Consider the following 25,394-nt stretch of genomic DNA (forward strand, 5'->3'; position numbering starts at 1 on the left):
AACTCAGAGAACTAATTTTGTCATATTCTAGTCTGTTTTTTTTTTTACTATGGGTGTATTTACATATATAGCCTACTTAAAGAGTTAGAGATAATAAATATATAATTTATATAGTGCTTTTTGCGCTTAAAAATCTTTCTAAACTTTTAAGGAAGAGTAGATAATTTATTAAGCAGGTAATTCTTCTATTGTTAGAGATACAGTATATTTCCAATTTTTATAGCATATGTAGCATTGTTGTGAATGAACTTGTTCGTGCATGAAATTTTCATGAATTTTTAATTATATACATGGACTTGATTGCATGAGTTAATTACTGCATCTAAAGCTAAGAATGTTGTTAAGGCTTTTTTTTTTTTTCTTTTGGAGGCTGGAGTGCAGTGGTGTGATCTTGGCTCACTGCAACCTCTGCCTCCCGGGTTCAAGAGATTCTCCTGCCTCAGCCTCCTGAGAACTAGGACTACAGGCACACGCCACCATGCCTGGCTAATTTTTTTCTTTTTTTTTTTTTTTTTGTATTTTTAGTAGAGATGGGGTTTCACCATGTTGGCCAGGCTGGTCTCAAACTTCTGACCTCATGGGATCTGCCTGCCTCGGCCTCCCAAAGTGCTGGGATTACAGGTGCGAGCCACCACGCCTGGCCTGCTGTTAAGGCTTTTGATGCTCGAATTTGCTTTTGGTGCTTGCTGGTTGGATGATTAAAGCTTTCTGCTAAGTTAGCTCTCTGAGGAAAGACTGTTGGAGGAGGGGAAGGAGACGGGTACAGGCAGTGAGGGAGTTTAAAGTAACAAGAAAAGGATGAAGATACTATTATTTACCTGAAGTCTGGTTTTAGATAAAATACTAGTTTAAGGTGGCCATTTCTCTATCTCTTTCAATATATAACTTTAACAAAAAGTTAACGAACTTTTTCTGGAAAGGGCCAGATAGTAAAGTTAGCCACACAGTCTTTGTTGCAACTACCCAGCTCTACCATTATAGCACCAGAGCATCCATAGACATTATGTACATTGAACATATACACATTGTATGTGATGCAATACAGCTTTAGAATTCTTGCATCTATGTCCATGAGGGATATCGGTTTGTAGTTTTCTTGTATTGTCCTTGTCTGGTTTTGGCGTTATGGTAATGGTGTCCTCATAGAATCACTTGGAGAGTATATAGACTTGGTATTTATTGGTATTTATATAGTGGAATTCTCCAATGAAGTCATCTGGGCCTGGAGTATTTTGGTGAGGTGGTTTTTAAACTATAAATTTATTTTATAGATACAGGGCTATTCAGATGACCTATTTCTTTCTGAGTCAGCATTGGCAGTGTGTGTCTTTCAGATAATTTATTAATTTTGTTGAAGCCGCAATCTGTGGAATTTTTTTTTTTTTTTTTTTTTTTGAGACATAGTCTTGCTCTGTCACCCAGACTGGAGTGCAGTGGCATGATGTCTGCTCACTGCAATCTCCACCTCCCAGTCTCAGGCGAACCTCCCACCTCAGCCTCCGAAGTAGCTGGGACTACAGGCATGGCACGCACCACCATGACCAGGCTAATTCTTCGTATTTTTAGTAGAGAGGGAGTTTCACCACGTTGATCTGGTTGGTCTTGAACTCCTGACCTCAAGTGATCCACCCACCTCAGCCTCCCAAAATGCTGGGATTACAAGCATGAGCCACTGCACCCAGCTCATTTATTAATTTCATCTGTTTTAAAATTTATTGGCATAAAGTTGTTCATACATTTTCTTACTTTTGATAGCTATGCAACCTCCTGTGATGATCCCCCCAACCCCTCGTTTCTGGTATTAGTAGGTTGTGCCTTCTCTCTTTTTTTGCTGACATTCTGGCTAGAGATCTATCAGTTTTTGGTTCCATTGATTTTCTCCATTATTTTACTGCTTTTTATTCATTGATTTCTCCTCTGATCTTTATTACTTCCTTTTTTCTGCTTACTTTTTATTTTATATGCTTTTCTTTTTCTAGTTTCTTATGATGGAAACTGAGATTGTTGACTTGAGACCTTTCTTATTTTTTCTAATATAGTCATTAGTGGGGTACATTTTCCTCTAAGTGTTGTTTTAGATGCATTCCACAAATGTTGATATATTGTGCCTTAATTTTCATTTAGTTGAAAATACTTTCTAATACCCTTTTTGATATCATGTTTCAGCCATGGATATCAGATGTATATTATTTAGTTTTCAAAACATATGGGGGATTTTCCAGATGTCTTCCTATTGATTTCAAATTTAATACCACTATGGCTAAAGAACATATTTTGCATTATTCTAGTCCTTTTGAAACTTCTTTTATGTCCCAGAATATGATCTATCTTGATAAATGTTCGATGTGCACTTGCAAAGAATGTGTATTTTGCTCTAATGGGTAAAGTGTTCTATAAATGTCACTTAGGCCAAGTTGGTTGGTAGTCTTGTCCAAGTTTTCTACACCCTTACTGATATTCTGTTTACTTACTTGTTCTATCAGTTATCATGATGGAATATTGAAATTTCTGACCATAATTGTGGATTTGTCTATTTCTCCTTGCAATTCTATTGGTTTTTACTTTATGTACTCTAAGCTCTGTTATTAAATGCATAAAACTTCAGAATTACAGTTGAGCATCCCTAATAAAAAAAAAATCTGAAATCCAAAATGCTCCAAATCCAAAACATTTTCCATGTTGACATGACTGGAAAGTTACACACCTGACCTCGTGTGATGGGTCATGGTCAAAACACAAGCACACAACCCATAGTTTATTCATCATCCATAAGGGAAAGTAGACGCATTCCTCTTTCTGCACTCCCATGCAAGGACATCCATGAAAGTTAATCAAATGGTTCAGTGTATACAAAGTTTGTTTCAGGTAGAAAATTATTTAAAATATTCTATAAAATTACCCTCAGGCTATATGTATTAGGTAGATTTGAAACATAAATGAATTTTGTGTTTAGACTTGGGACTCTTTCCAAGATATCTCATTATGCATATACATATTTATTCCTCAATCCAAAAAATTAAAAATCCGAAACACTTCTAGTCCCAAGCATTTTGAATAAGGGATACAGTTAACCCCTTTATTATTACAAATTGACCCTTTTTATCATTGGTAACATATGTTTTACTCTGGAATCTACTTTGTCTGTTGTTAATACATCTATGCCAGCTTTCTTTTCATTATTGTTAGCATGACATATATTTTTTATCCATTTACTTTTAACCTATTTGTGTCTTTACATTACAAGTACATTTGTTATAGGCAAATGTTGTTTTTTTATCCAATCTGATAATCTCTGTTTTTAAATTGAGGTATTTAGATCATTTACATTTACTGTGATTACTAATATGTTCAGATTTAAAGCTACCAACTTGCTGTTGTTTTCTGTTTAGTCCATTTTTCTTTCGTTCCCCTTTCCCCTCTTTGTTGCCTTCTTATGTATGTATGTATGTATGTATGTATGTATGTATGTATATATTCGAGATGGAGTTTTGCTTTTGTTGCTCAGGCTGGACTGTGGCACAGTCTCGGCTCACTGCAACCTTTGCCTTCCGGGTTTAAGCAATTCTCCTGCCTCGCCTCCTGAGTAGCTGGGATTACAGGTGCCCACAGGTGCCTGGCTGAATGTTGTATTTTTAGTAGAAACAGGGTTTCACCGTGTTGGCCAAGCTAGTCTTGAACTCCTGACCTCATGATCCACCTGCCTTGGCCTCCCAAGGTGCTGGGATTACAGGCATTAGCCACTGTGCCCGGCCTGTTGCCTTCTTTTAAATTAATTGATTTTTTATTATTCCAACTTATCTTCTTTGTTGGTTTATTCACTATAAATTTTTTTGTTCGTTTTTTAGTAGTTACTTTAGAACTTATAATGTACATCTTCAACTTATCACAGTCTATCTTTCTATCTTTAATTAATTAATTAATTAATTTTTTATTATGCTTTAAGATCTAGGGTACATGTGCACAATGTGCAGGTTTGTTACACATGTATATATGTACCATGTTGGTGTGCTGCACCCATTAACTCATCATTTACATTAGGTATATCTCCTAATGCTATCTCTCCCCTCTCCCCCGACCCCACGACAGGCCCCGGTGTGTGATGTCCCTTTCCTGTGTCCAAGTGTTCTCATTGTTCAATTGCCACCTATGAGTGAGAACATGTGGTGTTTGGTTTTCTGTTCTTGCGATAGTTTGCTGAGAATGATGGTTTCCAGCTGCATCCATGTCCCTACAAAGGACATGAACTCATCCTTTTTTATGGCTACATAGTATTCCATGGTGTATATGTGCCACAATTTCTTAATCCAGTCTGTCACTGATGGACATTTGGGTTGATTCCAAGTCTTTGCTATTGTGAATAGTGCTGCAGTAAACATACGTGTGCATGTGTCTTTATAGCAGCATGACTTATAATCCTTTGAGTATATACCCAGTAGTGGGATGGCTGGGTCAAATGGTATTTCTAGTTCTAGATCCTTGAGGAATCACCATACTGTCTTCCACAATGGTTGAACTAGTTTACAGTCCCACCAACAGTGTAAAAGTGTTCCTATTTCTCCACATCCTCTCCAGCACCTGTTGTTTCCTGACATTTTAATGATCGCCATTCCAACTGGTGTGAGATGGTATCTCATTGTGGTTTTGATTTGCATTTCTCTGATGGTGAGTGATGATGAGCATTTTTTCATGTGTCTGTTGGCTGCATAAATGTCTTCTTTTGAGAAGTGACTGTTCATATCCTTTGCCCACTTTTTGATGGGGTTGTTTGTTTTTTTCTTGTAAATTTATTTGAGTTCTTTGTAGGTTCCAGATACTAGCCTTTTGTCAGATGAGTAGATTGCAAAAATTTTCTCCCATTCTGTGGGTTGCCTGTTCACTCTGATGGTAGTTTCCTTTGCTGTGCAGAAGCTCTTTAGTTTAATTAGATCCCATTTGTTAATTTTGGCTTTTGTTGCCATTGCTTTTGGTGTTTTAGACGTGAAGTCCTTACCCATGCCTATGTCCTGAATGGTATTGCCTAGGTTTTCTTCTAGGGTTTTTATGGTTTTAGGTCTAACATTTAAGTCTCTAATCCATCTTGAATTAATTTTTGTATAAGGTGTAAGGAAGGGATCAGTTTCAGCTTTCTACATATGGCTAGCCAGTTTTCCCGGCACCATTTATTAAATAGGGAATCCTTTCCCCATTTCTTGCTTTTGTCAGGTTTGTCAAAGATCAGATGGTTGTAGATGTGTTGTATTATTTCTGAGGGCTCTGTTCTGTTCCATTGGTCTGTATCTCTGTTTTGGTACCAGTACCATGCTGTTTTGGTTACTGTAGCCTTGTAGTATAGTTTGAAGTCAGGTAGCGTGATGCCTCCAGCTTTGTTCTTTTGGCTTAGGATTTTCTTGGCAATGTGGGCTCCTTTTTGGTTCCATATGAACTTGAAAGTAGTTTTTTCCAGTTCTGTGAAGAAAGTCATTGGTAGCTTAATGGGGATGGCATTGAATCTATAGATTACCTTGGGCAGTATGGCCATTTTCACGATATTGATTCTTCCTATCCATGAGCATGGAATGTTCTTCCATTTTTTTGTGTCCTCTTTTATTTTATTGAACAGTGGTTTGTAGTTCTCCTTGAAGAGGTCCTTTACATCCCTTGTAAGTTGGATTCCTAGGTTTTTTTTTTTTGAGTCAGAGTCTTGCTCTGTAGCCCAAGCTGGAGTGCAGTGGCGTGATCTTGGCTCACTGCAAACTCTGCCTCCTAGGTTCACGCCATTCTCCTGTCGCAGCCTCTCAAGTAGCTGGGACTACAGGAGCCCACCACCACGCCCGGCTAATTTTTTTTTTGTATTTTTTTAGTAGAGAGGGATTTTCACCATGTTAGCCAGGATGATCTGACCTCGCGATCCGCCCACCTCGGTCTCCCAAAGTGCTGGGATTACAGGCGTGAGCCACCGCGCCTGGCCAGGTATTTTGTTCTCTTTGAAGCAATTGTGAATGGGAGTTCACTCATGATTTGGCTCTCTGTTTGTCTGTTATTGGTGTATAAGAATGCCTGTGATTTCTGCACATTGATTTTGTATCCTGAGACTTTGCTGAAGTTGCTTATCAGCTTAAGGAGATTTTGGGCTGAGACGATGGGGTTTTCTAAATATACAACTATGTCATCTGCAAACAGGGACAATTTGACTTCCTCTTTTCCTAACTGAATACCCTTTATTTCTTTCTCCTGCCTGATTGCCCTAGCCAGAACTTCCAACACCATGTTGAATAGGAGTGGTGAGAGAGGGCATCCCTGTCTTGTGCCGGCTTTCAAAGGGAATGCTTCCAGTTTTTGCCCATTCAGTATGATATTGGGTATGGGTTTGTCATAAATAGCTCTTATTATTTTGAGATATGTTCCATCAATACCGAATTTATTGAGTGTTTTTAGCATGAAGGGCTGTTGAATTTTGTCAAAGGCCTTTTCTGCATCTATTGAGATAATCATGTGGTTTTCGTCTTTGGTTCTGTTTATATGCTGGATTATGTTTATTGATTTGTGTATGTTGAACCAGCCTTGCATCCCAGGGATGAAGCCCACTTGATCATGGTGGATAAGCTTTTTGATGTGCTGCTGGATTCAGTTTGCCAGTATTTTATTGAGAATTTTTGCATTGATGTTCATCAGGGATATTGGTCTAAAATTCTCTTTTTTTGTTGTGTCTCTGCCAGGCTTTGGTATCAGGATGATGTTGGCCTCATCAAATGAGTTAGGGAGTATTCCCTCTTTTTCTATTGATTGTAATAGTTTCAGAAGGAATGGTACCAGCTCCTCCTTGTACCTCTGGTAGAATTCGGCTGTGAATCTGTGTGGTCCTGGACTTCTTTTGGTTGGTAGGCTATTGATTACTGCCTCAATCTCAGAGCCTGTTATTGGTCTATTCAGGGATTCAACTTCTTGTTGTTCTTTGTTTTTTAGTAGTTACTGTAGAACTTACAATGTACTTCTTCAACTTATCACAGTCTTTCTATCTTTAATTTATAATACTTAATGTATCGTGTAAGAGTTTTTTTTTGTTTTGTTTTGTTTTGAGGTGGAGTTTTGCTCTGTCATCCAGGCTGGAGTGCAATGGCGCAATCTCAGCTCACTGTAACCTCCGTCTCCCGGGTTCAAGCGACTCTCCTGCCTCAGCCTCCCAAGTAGCTGGGATTACAGGCATGCGCAATCACACCCAGCTAATTTTTGTATTTTTAATAGAGTTGGGATTTCAGCATGTTGGTCAGGCTGGTCTCGGACTCCTGACCTTGTGATCCACCTGCTTTGGCCTCCCAAAGTTCTAGGATTACAGGCACGAGTTATCGTGTCCGGCCTAGTGTAAGATTCTTATAATGGTATATTACCATTTCCTTACTTCTGCCCTTTGTGCCACTGTGATCATACATTTTACTTCTATAAATCTTACAATATATTATTGTTATTTTTGCTTTAAACAGTCAAATCTTTTAAGGAGATTTTTAAAATAAGAAACAGTGTTTTATATTTACCTGCATTCTTACCATTTCCCATACTCTGCATTCCTTTGTGTAGATCTATTAAATCTATACATTTCATTTTGTATTTTTCTTCTTCCTCGAGGGCTTTCTTTAATAATAATTTTTTTTTTTTAATTGAGATGAAGCGTCGCTCTGTCACCCAGGCTGGAGTGCAGTGGTATATTGGCTCACAGCAACTTCTACCTCATGGTTTCAAGTGATTCTCCTGTCTCAGGCTCCCAAGTAGCTGAGATTACAGGTGTGCACCACCATGCCTGGCTAATTTTGGTGTTTTTTATTGTATTTATTTATTTATTTATTTTAGTAGAGACAGGGTTTCACCATGTTGGCCAGGCTGGTCTCGAACTCTTGACCTCAAGTGATCCGCCTGCCTCGGCCTCCCAAAGTGCCGGGATTACAGATGTGAGCCACCATGCCCAGCTTATACTTTTAGTTCAGGCCTGCTGCTGCTGAATTCTTTCAGCTTTGCATATCTTAAAATTCTTTATTTCACTTTCATTTTGAACTGTATTTTTGGTGGGCATAGAACTCCAGATGGACAAATACTGCCTCACTATCTCCATTATTTCTGATGAGACTTCGACTGTTATTTTGCTTTAATTATTTTTCTCTGTCTCTGTTTTTTAAAAATTTGATTATAATATATCTTAATGGGCCGGGCGCGGTGGCTCACGCCTGTAATCCCAGCACTTTGGAAGGCTGAGGCGGGCGGATCACAAGGTCAGGAGATGGAGACCACGGTGAAACCCCGTCTCTACTAAAAAAATACAAAAATTAGACGGGCGTGGTGGCGGGCGCCTGTAGTCCCAGCTACTGAGGAGGCTGAGGCAGGAGAATGGCATGAACCCGGGAGGCGGAGCTTGCAGTGAGCCGAGATCGCGCCACTGCACTCCAGCCTGGGCGACAGAGCAAGACTCCGTCTCAATTAAAAAAAAAATAAAATAAATAATAATAATAATAATAATATATCTTAATTTTTTTTTCTTAACGTTTCTTCTGTTCAGGGTTCATTAACATTGGATCTTTAAATTTATGATTTTCATCTAGAAAACTTTCAGTTATTATTATTTTAGATGTTTTTTTCTGGGCTCTTTCCAGGCTCTAGTTAGACGTATTAGACTGCTTGAAGTTTTCCCACAGCACATTGAATGTGTTTCCTCACCTCTGTGTTTTATTTCTCTCTCTGTCTTCATTAATCTTTTCTTCTACAGTGTAATATTTGTCTCACCCAGAGTATTTTTCATCTCACCCACTATAGTTTTTAATCTTTAGAGGTTCATTTGGGTATTTCTATATTTTGTCTCTACTTAACATGCTCAATCTTTTCTTTGCCTTCTTGAAAACATGCAATACAGTTACAATAGCTGTTTTAATGTTTTTGCCTACTAATTTTATAATATATCATTTCTGGGTCTGTTTCTAATAATTGATTTTTCTCGTTATGGGTCATAATTTACTGCTTCTTTGCATACCTGATAGTTTTTGATTGGGTACCAAATATTGCGAATTTTACCTTACTGGCTCCTGGATGTTTTTGTATTCCTATAAATATTCTTGAGCTTTGTTTTGGGATGTAGTTACCTTATTTCTAAACAGTTTGATCTTCTGAGGTTTTCTTTTTTTAAAAAAATTAGCTTTATTGTGATTAATCCACTTACCAAATAATTTGCTCATTTAAGGTATATAATTTAATATAAAAGTATAGTGGCTTATGCCTATAATCCTACATTGGGGGGCTGAAGTGGGAGAATCGCCTGTGCTCAGGAGTTAAGACCAGCCTGGGCAACATAGTGAGACCCCATCTCTGTACTGAAAAAAATTAAAAATGAAAAAGTGTATAAATCAGAGTTTGGTAGTATATTCACAGGACTGTGTAACTATCATCAAAATCTAATTTTAGAACATTTTGTCTTCCCTAAAAGAAACATTAAACTCATTAGCAGTCAATTCTTATTCCAACGTCTCCAAGCCCTAAGCAACCACTAATCTATTTTCTGTTCCTATAAATTTACCTATTCTGGCAATTTTATATGAATGGAATCTTACAATATGTTGTTCTTTGTGACTGTCTTTTTTGCTTAGCACAATATTTTCAAGATTCATCTGTGTTGTAGCATGTATAAGTACATTTGTTTTTATGGCTAAGTAATCTTTAATTGTATGGCTTTGCCACATTTTATTTATCAATTCATCAGTTGTTAGACATTGACCTCTTTTTACATTTTGGCAAAAGTAATGCTGCTATGATCATTTGTGTACAAGCTTTTGTGTGAATTTATGTTTCATTCCTCTTGAATATATAGCAGCAGTTGAATTGCTGTTTCACATGATAACCCTATATTTAACTTTTTGATGAACTGCTAGACTGTTTTCCAAAGTGACTGTGTCATTTTATAATCCCACCAGTAATGAATGAGAGTTCCAATATCTCCACATCCTTACCAACACTTGTTGTTATCTTTTTGATACAGCCATCCTCCTATGTGTGAAGCAGTACTCATTGTGGTTTTGATTTGCATTTCCTTAATGATTTTTGATGTTGAACATTTTTTCATTTGTTTATTGGCATTTGAATACCTTCTTTGGAGAAATGTTCATCCAAATCCTTTGTCCATTTTTGAGGCTTGCTTTTAAGTTGTTTTTTTTTTTTTTTTTTTAAAAACGGGACTGGTGGCTGGGTGTGGTGGCTCATGCTTGTAATCCCAGCACTTTTGGGAGGCCCAGGTGGGTGGATCACTTGAGGTCAGGAGTTTGAGACCAGCCTGGCCAACATGGTGAAACCCCATCTCTACTAAAAATACAAACAATTAGCTGGGTATGGTGGTGAGCACTTGTGGTCTCGGCTACTTAGGAAGCTAAGGTGGGAGGATCACTTGAACCTGGGGGGTCGAGGCCATGATTGCCTTGCTGCACTCCAGCCTGGGTGATAGAGTGAGACCCTGTCTCAAAAAAAAAGTTACTGGAGATATCTTTATTCTAGGGATAAACCCAGTCCCTATTATTCTATTATGCCTGGAAGTGGAAGTCTCTTGTAAGCATTTTAATTTACCAAAGTATTTACTTTAAAAATACTATCATTTGTATTTCATGACCCAAGGATTTATGCTGTAATACTAAGTGAAAAATTTGAACATAAAACTGTATATATACTGTGATCCTACTTTTATTTTAAAATGTTTATTCCTTAAGCATACCAAGATATTTCCCATCTCAAGGCCTTTTTCACATTTTCTCCTCTGCCTAGAAGGCTTTCCCCATTTTTAAGTCACTAAGATGTTTTGATCCTTTAAGTCTCAGCCTAGGTCTCAGCTTTTCACAGAGACCATCCCTGACTATTCTCTTCAGCACAACTTTCAACATTCTCACAAACCTACCCAGGAAGCCTCTATCTCTGCTGAATAGTTGATGCCTTCACAGTATTCACCACAACTATTTACAGTTATGTGTTGCTTAATGACAGGGATATGTTCTAAGAAATGCATTGTAGGAGATTTAGTTGTTGTACAAACATCATAAAGTGCACTCACACAAACCTAGATGGTATAGCCTACTACACACCTGAGCTATGTGGTGTAGCCTGGTGCTCTTGGGCTACAAAGCTGTGCAGCATGTTACAGAATACCATAGGCAATTATAACACAATGGTAAGTATTTGTGTATCTAAACATATTTATACATAGAAAAGGCACAGAAAACTATGGTATAAAAGATAAGAAATGGTACACCTGAATAGGACATTCACTAAGAATGGAGCTTGCAGGACTGGAAGTTGTTCTGGGTGGGTCAGTGAGTGTGTGGTGAGTGAACGTGAAGGTCCTGGACATCACTGCATGTAGACTTTATAAACACTGTACACTGAAGTTATACTGTTTATGAAAAATTTTTTTCTTTAATAATATATTCACTTTAGCTCACAATAAGCTTTTTTAAAAAAAATTTTATTTATTTATTTATTTCTGAGACAGGCTCTTGCTCTGTCACCCAGGCTGGAGTGCAGTGGTGCAATCTTGGCTCACTGCAACCTCCTCCTCCCGGGTTCAAGTGATTCTCCTGCCTCAGCCCCTCAAGTAGCTGGGACTATAGGCATGTGCCACCACACCCGGTTAACTTTTGTATTTTTAGTAGAGTCAGGGTTTCACCATGTTGGCCAGGCTGGTCTGGAACTCCTGAGCTAAGGTGATCCCCCACCTCAGCCTCCCAAAGTGCTGGGATTACAGGTATGAGCTACTGTGCCTGGCCGTTATAAGCTTTTTAACTTAAAAAACAAACAAACAAACAAAACTTTTTGACTTTTATAATAACGCTTAGCTTAAAACACAAACACATTATACAGCTATCCAAAAATATTTTTTCTTTATATCCTTATTATTATTTTTTAATCCAATGGACTCTACTTGATATGTTTCCTTATAATATAAGCTTTTTTTTTTCTATTTTAAAATGTTTTAAACTTTAAAAATTTTTCTTTTTTTTTTTCAGAGAAGGTCTTGCTCTGTTGCCCTTACTGGAGCGCAGTCATACTGCTCACCGTAACCTCAGCCTCCTGGGCTCACGCGATCCTCCCACCTCAGCCTCCCAAGTAGCTGAGACTACAGGTGTGCGCCACCACACCTGGTTAATTGCTTTGGATTTTTTTTGGTAGAGACAGGGCTTTGCCATGTTGCCCAGGCTGATCTCAAACTCCTGGGCTGAAGCAATCCACCCGCCTGGGCATGGTGGCTAGCACCAGTAATCCCAATGCTTTGGGAGGCCAAAATGGGAGAATAATTTGAGGCCAAGAGTTCAAGACCAACCTGGGCAACACAGTAAGACCCCCATCTCTAAAAAAATTTAAAAAATTATCTGGGCATAGTGGCACATGCCTGTAGTCCTAGCTACTCAGGAGGCTGAGATAGGAGGATTGCTTAAGCCCAGGAGTTTGAGGCTGCAGTGAGCTATGATCACACTGCTCTCCAACCTGGGTGACAGAAAAAGAAGGTACAAATAAAGATTAGCCTAGGCCTACAGAGGGTCAGGATCATTCATATCACTATCTTCCACCTCCACATCTTGTCTCACTGGAAGGTCTTTAGGAGCAAAACATGCATGGAGCTGTCATCTCCTATGATAAAATGCCTTTTTCTGAAATACCTCCTGAAGGGCCTGTCTGAGGCTGTTTTTTTAATAAGTAGAAAGAGTACACTCTAAAATAACAATAAAAATACATAAACCTGTAACATATAGTAAATACATAAACCAGTAACATAGTTGTTTATCATCACTATCAAGTATTATGTACTGTTTAAAACTGGATTTTACAGGGAAGTAAAAAAAAAGTATTATGTACTGTACAGAATTGTATGTGCTGATGGGTTTGTTTACAGCAGCATAACCATAAACATGTGAGTCATACATTGTGCTATGATGTTATGATGGCTACAACATCACAAAGCAATAGGAATTTTTCAGCTCCAGTACAATCCAGTATAATTGTCGTATAGGTGGTTCATTGTTGACTGAAAGGTCATTACACAGTGCTTGACTGTATTTTACATTTGGTATTCTCCGCTTGACATAGGGAACGAGCTGCAAGAAAGCAGTGATTATCCTATTCTCCACTCTCTTCTAGTGAGTGCTCCTAACACAGCACCTGGTGCTCCATAAGTATTTTTTGAGTGTATAAATAGAGGGAAAAAAGACTCAAATTATTCCAAGATATTACCCGTTACTATCTCTGAATAGTGGACTACTGTATGCTTTTTGTTTCTCTCTCTTAAACTTTATTTTACAAGTTTTCTATACTGAATATTTGTCCCTTTTACAATGAGAAAAATGCAGCATACTCTATATTAAAATAATATTTGAAGCTGGGAGTGGTGACTCACACCTGTAATCCCAGCACTTTGGAGGCTGAGATGGGCAGATCACCTGAGGTCAGGAGTTCGAGACCAGGCTAGTCAACATGGCAAAACCCTGTCTATACTAAAAATACAAAAATTAGCTGGGGGTGGTGGTGTACACCTATAATTCTAGCTACTTGGGAGGCTGAGGCAGGAGAATTGCTTGAACCCAGGAGGCAGAGGTTGCAGTGAGCCGAGATTGCACCATTGTACTCCAGCCTGGGTGATGGAACAAGACTCTATCTCCAAAAAAAAAAAAAAAAAAAAATTGAGTACCTGCTCCGTTGACAGCACTGTGAAACTTGGATGCGTGGATGACTCTGGGAGGAGGAGAGGTACACAAGGGCAGCAACAGTACATTCTGTTAATATGCAGCATCTATAAGGAAAAGATATGCAAATATGAAATTAAAAATCAATATAAAAGTTGATTAATAGAATCATTTGAATAGTGCTTTGTGAATTATAAAATAACACACACTTCTCTTGTTTAGCCTTCATAAAACCATACATTGTTTATTTTCTCCATTTTATAGAACACCTATGTACTTTTAGGTGTTGGCAGCATAAGGCATAAGTATTACGGTCAGTACAGATTTTCCTGGCATTTGTTGGTTGCCATTCCCACCTGAGAGTATGTTGTGTAGCAGATTTGTCTTTGGTGTCTTCTCTTTTTTTTTTGTATTTCTCACTCACTGCTTGGGCCTCTCCCCTCAGGTCTACTCTCCAAGCACATCTTGCCTTTGTGCCGCTCATTGGCTGCATAATCACCTTCTTCCCAACCACTGTGGCCCCCCTTGCCTGAGTCTAAGGTCTCCGCAGTGTGCCCCATTGTTCAAAATCACACTTCCTTCTGTATCTCTAATTCCCAAACTGAACTGCCATTTCCTGCAAAAGTCTAATCCCAGGTAAGGGCTGGAGATTTCCTGCCTGTTTAAGCTGGGCTCTGTGTGTGTGTGTGTGTGTGTGTGTGTGTGTGTGTGTGTGTATTGGTGAGTCAGTGCAGTCAGGCAGTGGAGTCAGGGTTGGGCAGCCTCCAGCCCCCTCAAAAGATGTGTGTGATGGTGTAGACAGGCCTCAAGACTGGGGGGATAAAGACTTACATGCAGATTAAGGCTTACAAGTCACCATTTCAGCCTAGATGTAAAGGATATTTACAGCTGCAACCAGCAGACAGAGGCTTGGGCAGAGGGATGCAGATCTGTATCTGTGAACGTCCTAAAGAAACAGAGGTCCTTATAATACAAGCAAAAGTGGGACTGCAATTTGAGTTAACATCAGGTCTGGGGTTAGTCATGTCACTTCCTTTTCCACTGATGATATATTTTGTTAAGGAAAGATTGAAGGGTACGGTGGATAAGAAGAACAATGGTGGCTGGGTGTGGTGGCTCATGCCTGTAATCCCAGCATTCTGGGAGGCTGAGACGGGAGCATCACTTGAGCACAGGCATTCAAGGCTAGCCTAGATAATATAGCAAGCCTCCATCACTACAAATATAAAAAGAAAGCTCAGCATGGTGATGCAAACTTGTAGTCCCACCTACCCAGGAGGCTGAGGCAGGAGCATTGCTTGAGCCCAGGAGTTTGAGGCTGCCATGAGCTGTGATTGTGCCACTGCACTTCAACCTGGGCAACAGAGCAAGATCCTGCTTCTAAAAATAATAAATAGACAAAAGAAGAACAATATTATTACTTATCCTAAAAAATCATAGTTAACAAGCCCCAGTAATGATTATTCTGTGCACATCATCAAGTAGAATGTATTCCTAAACTCAGTTATCTAAAAAAGTATCAATACAATTCATCCTATAAAATAGAAATGTAAAAATTTTTATTTATATATAGATGCTAAAGGAAGTATTTGGTTTTAAAAGCAAATTTTCTCTTCATCTGTGTATCTTTTGGTCTATTTGGAAAATGTAATTGCCAGGCATGGTGGCTCATGCCTTTAATTCTAGCACTTTGGGAGGCTGAGACAGGAGTATTGCTTGAGCCCAGAAGTTCAAGACCAGCCTGGAGAACATAGTGAAACTCCATCTCTACAAAAGAATTTAAAAAAGTTGCTAGGCATAGAGGCATATGCCTGTGATCCCAGCTACTTGGGAGGCTGAGGTGGGAGGATCACTTGAGCCCAGGAGGTTGAGGCTGCAGTGAGCCGAGTATGACCCTGTCTCAACGAAAAAAAAGAAGATGTCGGCCAGGCGTGGTGGCTCCCGCCAGTAATCCCAGCACTTTGGGAGGCGGAGGCGGGTGGATCACGAGGTCAGGAGATCGAGACCATCCTGGCTAACACGGTAAAACCCTGTCTCTACTAAAAATACAAAAAACTAGCCGGACGTGGTGGCGGGCGCCTGTGGTCCCAGCTACTCAGGAGGCTGAGGCAGGAGAATGGCGGGAACCCGGGAGGCGGAGCTTGCAGTGAGCCGAGATTGAGCCACTGCACTCCAGCCTGGGTGACAGAGCAAGACTCCGTCTCAAAAAAAAAAAGAAAGAAAGAAAGAAAAAAAATACGTCATTTATTTCAGAAAACTATCTGTTTTGAGTATAATAGAGGCCAATTGAAAACTTGATGGGTGTAACTATTTCTAAAGTAATTTCTCCTCACGTGGAAAACAACTCATCAATAATAAACCGTCATACCTGCTCCCCTAGGCCTGGGGATCAATGTTGTAAACTACTATGATAATTTGAAATCATGCTTGTTTCATTTACTTCTTTTCTCTTCTACGACTTGCAGGGCTCAATATTACTACAGCTGTGGAAGAGAGTCTGTAATTTGGGAGATCACTCCTCCTGCGTTGTTTAGACAACCCTCCAAAAGGATCCAGAGGCTGTCACAGCCCAGTGGATTCAAAAGACAGTGTCTACTAAATAGGTAGAGTATCTTGAGAATCTCTGTAAATCCTAATCTAATTTGGCCAGATGTCTCAGTATTTTTTTTCTAGTTTTAGTGTGTGCAATTTCATGAGCTAAAAGTCCACTTGTGTTCCAAAGCATCAGGTAAAAAAAATCAAACATTTGCAGCAATTGTAGGTAATGAGAAGATCATCTTCAGTAATTACATTTGGCTCAAATTGTGGTGAAACTAAAATTTATACTCAACCTTACCATTGTTAGCCAGTTGAAAGGAAATATGCAGCTAAAACACCACAGGTTTTTGCAGTTTGTGGAATTTGTTCTCCTATATCTCTCTGACTTCGAGGATACTTTTTCTTCCTTTTACTTTGAAGGCTGAATTTCTTCTTGTCTTTATAAGACCACTAGGTGGTACATTTTCCATGGGAGCTAAGATTGTGATATGGTTGTTGGAAAAGCTAATTCAATGTTAGGTTGCATTAGTGGAAGATATACAGTGCACAGTTATGGAGAGCTGATAGTGCTACTGTGTGCTACTTTAGTCAGAACACACTGGGCATGTATGTGCAGTTGTGGATGTTATACCTTAAGAAATGATAATACACTTGAGACTATTCAGAAGGTGGGAAATGAGATATTGGGCTTCTGGAAACTATGTTGTGTGAAAAATAGTTAAGAGAAATGACATGTTTAGTTTAAAAAAGAGAATAAGAAAGTGGCGACAGCTGTGTTAAAATATTTAAAAGGGTTGGCAACTGGAGGAGGAAGAAGAGGTGAACGTGAAATTACTTTATATTAATCCTAGAACTAGAAGTAGAACATTGACAGGGCAGCAGACGTCAGCTTAGGGTAGGAAAATCTTTCTGACTAGCTATCAGGTAATGGAAACTGTCCAGTAACGGAGGGTGAACAGGCATTCCACCCTAATCCCGGAAAGTTTTCAAGCCACACTGGAATTGTGACTTTACATGGATTTTAGAAAAGGTTCCTGCATTCAGAGAAAGGTTGAACTAGACAGCTTGGGTCTTTTCCATCATAGAATACTGTTAAAGAAGGCCCAATTCTTCCCACAAAGTTTCCTCAATTACTTATTTATCAATTCGTTCAATAAAATCTGCTGTATACCAAATACATAAAATTTGGTAGTTATGTATACACATAAATTTGGTAATGTGTCTATTGTTATAAACAAAGGAATACTTTATTGCCACTTCTTGAGAGACCTCAGTTTGATGTTACATGTAAATAAAATGCCCTTTAGTGTTAAAACATTTTGTATTTTTTTAAGTTTATATTTCTCTGCTTTTCTAAGTAGACTTTTCTGCTGCTTGAACATACATGTAACCGTTGTTCATTGGCTTAAGCTCTTTATTATGAACATCAACTATTTTATAATACTTTAATATAGAAAACTTCTCAGGAGCTGTTTAAGTATAAAGCCAAGATTTTCCTTAGGCTAAATGGTCTGACTTCCGTGCTTTCAAATTATGAGATGTTTGCTTCTCATAATTGTTTCTGTCATTTTTCTTTTTGTCAAGGGAATAGTCTCTAACCAACCACTTTTTAAGTCTTCTGTGAATTGGAAACAGATCACCAAGTTTGTTATAATTATGTGAAGGAAAAAAGCAAGTGCTTAGTGAAGACACGCAGGGCTGTCCAATAGATGACAGATATGAGCCTGGGCTTTGTGACATATATTTTAGTTGATTAACTAAAGGAGCTCAACTGCATATTTGAGCAAGTAGAAAAAGTAATCAGCAAACTTGAACACAGGTCAGTTGAGATTATCAAGTCTGAGAAACAGAAAAGAAAAAGAATGAAGTAAAATGAACACATCTTCCGAGACTTGTGTGACACTTTGAAGAGTATCAATGTAGCTGTAATGGAAATTCCATAGCAGAGGAGAGAGATCAAGCAGTGGGAGAAATATTTGAAGAAATAATGGGCCAAAATCTCCTAAATTTGATGAAAAATATTACACATCCATGAAACTCAACACACTCCAAATAGGATAAACTCAAAGAGATTCAGAACTTGACACATCGTGATCAAACTGTTGACAGCCAAAGACAAAATCTTGAAAGCAGCAAGAGAAAAACAACTCATTTTATACAAATTATTTGCAATAAAGTTAAAAAGTAATTTCTTATCAGAAACCATGAAGGCCAGAAGGCAGTGGTATGCCATATTTAAAGCACTGAAGGATTGACCAGGTGTAGTGGCTCACGCCTGTAATCCCAGCACTTTGGGAGGCAAAGGTGGGTGGATCATCTGAAGTCAGGAGTTTGAGACCAGCCTAGCCAACATGGTAAAACCTCATCTCTACAAAAAATACAAAAATTAGCCAGAAGTGGTAGCTCATGCCTGTAATCCCAGCTACTCAGGAGGCTGAGGCACAAGAATAGACTGAAAGTAAAAAAATAGACACAAATAGACTGAAAGTAAAAAAATGGAAAAAGATATACCATGCACACCAACCAAAAAAGACCTGGATTGGCCAAACTGATATCAGACAATATAGACTTTATGACAAACATTGTTACTAGAGACAGAGAAAGGTCATTTTATATCATAAAAGAGTTAGTCCATTAAAAAGGGAGGTGGAGGTTGCAGTGAGCAGAGATTGCACCACTACGCTCCAGCCTGAGCTAGAGAGTGAGACTCTGTCTCAAAATAAATACATAAATAAAATAAAGCACTGAAGGAAAAAGACTGTAAGCTAATAATACTCTTTTTAGCAAAATTATCCTTCATAACTGAAGGGGAAATTACAGTATTCCCAGATAAGCAAATATTGAGAGAATTCATTGCTGGCAGACCTGCTTTATGAGAAATAATAAAGAAAGTCCTTCAGGCTAAAGTGAAAGGACAGTTAGCCTGGGCAGTATAGTGAGATCTCATCTCTACTGAAAATAAAAAATTTAGTGGGGTGTAGAGGTGAATGCCTGTGGTCCCAGCTACTCGGGAGGCTGAGGCAGGAGAAATTGCTTGAGCCTGGGAGGTTGAAGCTGCATTGACTGTGTTACTACATTCCAGCCTGGGTGACAGAGTGAGACCGTGTCTCAAAAAAAAAACCAAAAAAAGACATTTGACAATAACTCAAATCCAAATAAAGGGCACAAAAAGAGTTAACTACATAGGTAAATATAGAATGTAGCACATTTTATATAGTACATTATAATTATATTAAAATGTAAATATGTATATATTTTTGTTTGTAACTCTTTTTCTTCAGCCTGACATAAAAGACAACTGCCTAAAGCAGTAACTTTTTTTTTTTTTTTTTTCTGAGACAGAGTCTTGCTCTGTCACCCAGGCTGGAGTGCAGTGGTGCGATCTTGGCTCACTGCAAGCTCCCCTCCCGGGTTCACACCATTCTCTTGCCTCAGTCTCCCAAGTAGCTGGGACTACAGGCGCCTGCCACCATGCCCGGCTAATTTTTTTTTTTTTTTTTTTTTTTTTTTTTTGCATTTTCAGTAGAGACGGGGTTTCACCATGGTAGCCAGGATGGTCTTGATCTCCTGACCTTGTGATTTGCCTGCCTCGGTCTCCCAAAGTGTTGGGATTACAGGCGTGAGCCACGGCGCCCAGCCAAAAGTAACTTTTATGCATTAAAGGACACTACCAAGAGAGTGAAAAGACAACCCACAAAATAGGAGAAAATTTTTGAAAACTATATACCTGATCAGGGACTAATATTCAAAATATATAAAAATAATCCTGAAAACTGTACCATAAAAGACAACCCAATTTTTTAAATGGGCAAAGGATTTAAATAGACATTTACCCAAAAAAGATATACAAATAGACAAGAAGCATATGAAAAGATGCTGAGCATCATTTGCCTTCCTGGAAATGCAAATTAAAATCACAATGAGACACCAGTTCACACTTACAAGAATGGTAAGGATGATGATAAGAAATAATAAATCAACAAAACAATAACATATCATTGAGGATGTGGAAAAATTGAAACCCTTATACATTTCTGGTGGGAATGTAGAATACTGCAACTGATAAAGAAAACAGTTTTTCAGTGCCTCAAAATGTTAAATATGGAGTTATTATATGAGCCAGCAATTAGACTCCTAGACATGTACTCAAGATAATTAAAAACATACGTTCACACAAAACTGGTACACAAATATTCCTAGCAGCATTATTCATAATAGCCAAAAACTGGCAGCAATTCAAATGTTTGTCAATGGATGATGAATAGATAAACAAAATGTGGCAATTATACAATGGAATATTATTCAGCCATAAAAAAGAAAGAAGTGTTGATATATGAAACTTCTAAACATGCTAAGTGAAGGAAGGCAGACACAAAAGGCTACATATTTGTATGAGTCTATTTATTTGAAATTCCTGGCCTGGTGCGGTGGCTCACACCTGTAATCCCAGCACTTTGGGAGGCTGAGGTGGGCAGATCACTTGAGGTCAGGAGTTCGAGAACAGCCTGGCCAACATGGTGAAACCCCATCTCTACTAAAAAATACAAAAATTAGCCAGGCATGGTGGCGTGTGCCTGTAATCCGAGCTACTTGGGAGGCTGAGGCAGAAGAATCGCTCGAACCCAGGAGGCGGAGGTTGCAGTGAGCCCAGATAGTGCTACTGCACTCCAGCCTGGGCGACAGAACAAGACTCCATCTGAAAAAAAAAAAAAAAGAAATTCCAGAATAGGCCAATCCATAGATCCAAATCCATAGAGACTGAAAGTAGATTATTGGTTCCCAGGATTCTGAAATTAGATAGTGGTGATGGTTGCATATCTTTGTGAATATTTTAGAAACCACTGAATTGTATACTTTAAAAGGGTAAATTTTATGGTATGTTGATTGTATCTCAGCAAAAAAACAAATCCCAAACTAATAGCCTACCCCTGGAGAGTAATCATGTTTTTATTTGAGAAAAAAACATTTTCCATATTAGGCTCGTAAGTTTGTCATTTAATTGGTAGGTTTTTGATTAGGAAAAGAAATATGTGGGGAACAGCCTATGAAAATTGGCCAAGTGGCTGGCAGTTATGACCAGCACTATCTCAAATCATACTGCAGAGGAGACTGACCATTGCAGAGGGTGTGGCTGGAATTTTTATTTCAGAGATTTAAGAGGAGGAATTGTTATAAAATGAAGTGTTTTTCATAATGCAGGTCACAACTCATTCATAACAGATCATAAAATCAGTTCCAGTTTTTTTCATAATGAAATTAAATTAAAATTTAAAAACTGGAATGCATTGTATAGGGTATTATTTCATAATAATTTTCATTTCAGATACACAAACACACATTTGCATGTACTGTATCACAATATAAAATATACTGTTTTTTTTTTTTGAGACTGGGGTCTCTCTTTGTCACCCAGGCTGGAGTGCAGCGGTGCAATCTTGGCTCACTGCAGCCTTGACCTCTTGGGCTCAAGTGATCCTCCCGCCTCAGCCTTGCAAGTAGCTGGGACTACAGGTACATGCCACCACACCTGGCTAATTTTTTAATTTTTGTAGAGACAGGATCTCACCATATTTGCCTGACTGGTCTCAAACTCTAGGCCTCAAGCAATCCTCCCACCTCCACCTCTCAAGGCAGAGGGATTACAAACATGTTGGGATGTCTGTTGGGATTACAGACATGAGCCACTGTGCTGGCAAAAATGTACTTCTTACTGTTGATCAGAGTAAAAAAATTTTAAGAAACAACAATCTGATAGAAAGAGCATGACTGTGGGATAGATGTTCCTAAGATAGAAGCAGTGTATATAATTGATTAGAAGTTGATCTTAGCAATGGAAAATCCAATTGTTGTTTCTCCATCCAACAGTTGTAATATTTCATGTTTCCATTTGCATATAGACCCTTCAGTGATAACTCAGCAAGAGATTCTCTTCGAATCTCTGATCCTTCTCCCCGGATATTACAACTCTCAGTAGCCAAAGGCACAGACCCAAACTATCATCCTTCAAAAAAAGTAAGTGTGCCCATGTGGAAGAAACAGTTCCTGATTGACTTGTAACATGCTACCTACCCTCTTTTTCTAGATATGTTTTCCTTTCTTCTTGCTTATTTTTCCCTCTTATCAAATGAACTTTTCTGACTCTTTCCTCCATGCCTAAGGTATCAGTCAGGATTGCATCAGAGAAGCAGAACCACTATGGGTGATGTAGAATACAGGATTTATTATAGGAATTAGCCCTTCAGCAATTGTGGGAACTGGTGGAGAAGCCTGTGGAAGCCTGTTATGGCAGCTGGGACTTGAGTCTGGTTATACATCTAGAAGCAATGAGATATAATAGGGGCAAGTTGGCAGTTCCCTGGAATATGTCTATGATAGGGGAAGCCTCTATGGGTTCTTTAGGCAAGGAGGGTCTAACCTCTTCAGATGGAGGAAAGATTGATTCTAATAGCAAGGGAGGCTCAGCAGTATTTTGGTGTTTAAAGTCCCCAGCTTCATTGGAATCTGCCCATATATCCTCATTCCAATGTTCAAGGCCCCACTCTTTTCCAATCATTGCCCTAACTTTAGCATAAAAGACTGTTCAAATTTGGAAATTCAATTTTCACTGTAATTCACCCACTCACAAAATTAGATTCTGGGTCTGGTTTTCAGAATGTTCAGCCCTATGCAGTTAGAAGATAAGGCTTTCAAAATTTTAGGGAAGTCATAGAAGCTTTCTGATTCTATATGTGGACATTACTGTGGAATTTTATTTTTTTAATTTTTTTTTTTTTTTTTGAGACGGAGTCTCGTTCTGTCACCCAGGCTGGAGTGCAGTGGCTGGATCTCAGCTCACTGCAAGCTCCGCCTCCCGGGTTTACGCCATTCTCCTGCCTCAGCCTCCCGAGTAGCTGGGACTACAGGCGCCCGCCACCTTGCCTGGCTAGTTTTTTGTATTTTTTTTTAGTAGAGACGGGGTTTCACCGTGTTAGCCAGGATGGTCTTGATCTCCTGACCTCGTGATCCGCCCGTCTCGGCCTCCCAAAGTGCTGGGATTACAGGCTTGAGCCACTGCGCCTGGCCTATTTTTTAATTTTTTTAAGACAAGGTCCCACTCTGTCACCCAGGCTGGAATGCAGTCATGTGATCACAGCTCACTGCAGGTTTGACCTTCCAGGCTCAAGTGATCCTCCTACTCCGGCCTGAATAGTTGGGACCACAAGTGCATGCCACCACAATCAGCTGATTTTTACATTTTTTGTAGAGACAAAGTTTCCTTATGTTGTTTAGGCTGGTCTTGAACTCCTAGGCTCAAGCGATTCTCCCACCTTGACCTCCCAAAATGCTGGGATTACAAGTGTGAGCCACTGTGCCTGTCCTACAGTTGTATTTTAAAGGCCTGAGATTACCATTTTCTTTTCTCAAAGCTCTTCAGTTCACTTAGAAGCAACCAAGCAATCCTACTGTACTTATTTATTTCACTAAAATGTTTGCTTGCAGCAACTGCTTCATCACCCAAAGCCTTTCTTTCTGTTTTGCCACTGCATGCCATGGACTATGGTGTATTTTTTTTCACCACTAGCAATAGGATCATTAATGCCTTTAAATCTAATCAGTTTGGAAAACAAACTCCAGATAATCCAAAACCAATATAGAGAACCCAGCCTTAAAGTTCTCATCTAGGTGTCTGTTGCTTTATGCCAAACCATCCCCAAACTTAGTGGCATAAAACAACAATTATTTTATTATGCTCAAGGATTTTATGACTGAGAAATTCTGGCTGGGCAAGCAGGTATGGCTGTTCTCTGCTCCATGATGTCTAGGGCCTCAGCTGGGAAATCTGTAATGCCTTGGGTGTCTGAAATGGTGGGGGACTGGAATCATCTGGAGGCTCCGTTACACTTGTCTTAGTCAGCTTGGGCTGCTGTAACCTAAAACCATCGTCTGAGTAAATTAAACAAAAGACATTTATTACTCACAGTTCTGGAGCCTGGGAAGTTCAAGATTAAGATACTGGCATATTCTCTTCTTGGTGAGGGCCTACTCCCTGACTTGCAGACAACCACGATTTTGCTGTATACTCACATGACCTCTTCTTTGTAGGTTCTCAGAGAGAAAGAGAGAAAGATCTCTGGTCTCTCTTCCTTTTCTTATAATGACACTAATCCTATTATGGGGGCTCCAGTCTCATGACTTCATCCAAATCTAATTACTACCCAAAGCACCCCACCTCCTAATTCAATCACTGGGGATTTGGGCTTCAACATGTGAATTTCGGAGGGACGCAAACAGTCAGTCCACAATAATACCTGTGTGTGGTGCCCAGGCTGGGATAACCTAAAAGCTAGATAGACTCAGTTGAGAATATCTATAGGAGTTCCTTCATATGGTCTCTCCATGTGGCTTAGACCTTTCTTGTCATGAGAGCTGTTCTGAGAAGGAATATACTAATATGGAGTGTCTCAAGGGTGAATATTTCAAGAGAACAAGTGGAAGCTGCATGGTTTTTATGGCTTGACCTTAGAAGTCACATAACGTTACAGTAGACATGTTCTGTTTATTGATGTAGTTACAAGTCTGGCCAGATTCAAGGGGGCAGGGACACAAACCCCACCTCTCAATTGAGAGAAATGTCAAAGAATTTATAGGCACTTAAAAAAACCTGCCACACCCAATGATGTAAGCTTTTTAGGTATCCTTGAGCATGGATTTTATATGCAGAAAAGACTGTTTAGAGGTATGCTATCAATAATCAATAGTCTCATTTTAAAATTTTCAAATTTAAAAGTTGATTTTTCTTAGGCTTTTAAGTTTGGCTTGCAAGTTTATTATTTTATTTATAATTCCAGCAGTTTTTAACAATTAATTTTAAGAGCCCTAAATATTCTTTTTTACATAGCTGCCCCTAAAATGTTTATTTTATAAATTTACCTTTTACACTTTATTTTCATTCAACTTACTCATTTTACAGTGCATAAAACAATTGTACTTTATCCATTCTTCCTTGGTCCATTGATTGATTGATTGATTGATTTCTTCATTCAACATTTTTCTTTTTTTGTGATTTTTCCATAAGTTATTGAGGTACAGGTAGTATTTGGTTACATGAGTAAGTTCTTTAGTGGTGATTTGTGAGATTTTGGTGCACCCATCACCCGAGCAGTATACACTGCACCATATTTGTAGTCTTTTATCCATCACCACCCCCCC

At 38.9% G+C, this 25,394-nt stretch overlaps 1 protein-coding gene across 3 annotated transcripts in view; it reads left to right on the forward strand.

The window, feature by feature from the left end:
- Positions 1-25,394, forward strand: part of THEGL (theg spermatid protein like) — an 83,145-nt gene that overhangs the window by 45,485 nt on the left and 12,266 nt on the right. For all 3 annotated transcript variants that reach the window (XM_003898858.2, XM_009207042.1, XM_009207041.1), the window contains 2 exons: positions 16,133-16,270; positions 22,103-22,217. In XM_003898858.2, the coding sequence (XP_003898907.1) occupies positions 16,133-16,270; positions 22,103-22,217 (253 nt within the window). The remainder of the gene's footprint in view (positions 1-16,132; positions 16,271-22,102; positions 22,218-25,394) is intronic.

The sequence above is a fragment of the Papio anubis genome, chromosome 3, assembly GCF_008728515.1.
Source record: "Papio anubis isolate 15944 chromosome 3, Panubis1.0, whole genome shotgun sequence".
Lineage (NCBI taxonomy): Eukaryota > Metazoa > Chordata > Mammalia > Primates > Cercopithecidae > Papio > Papio anubis.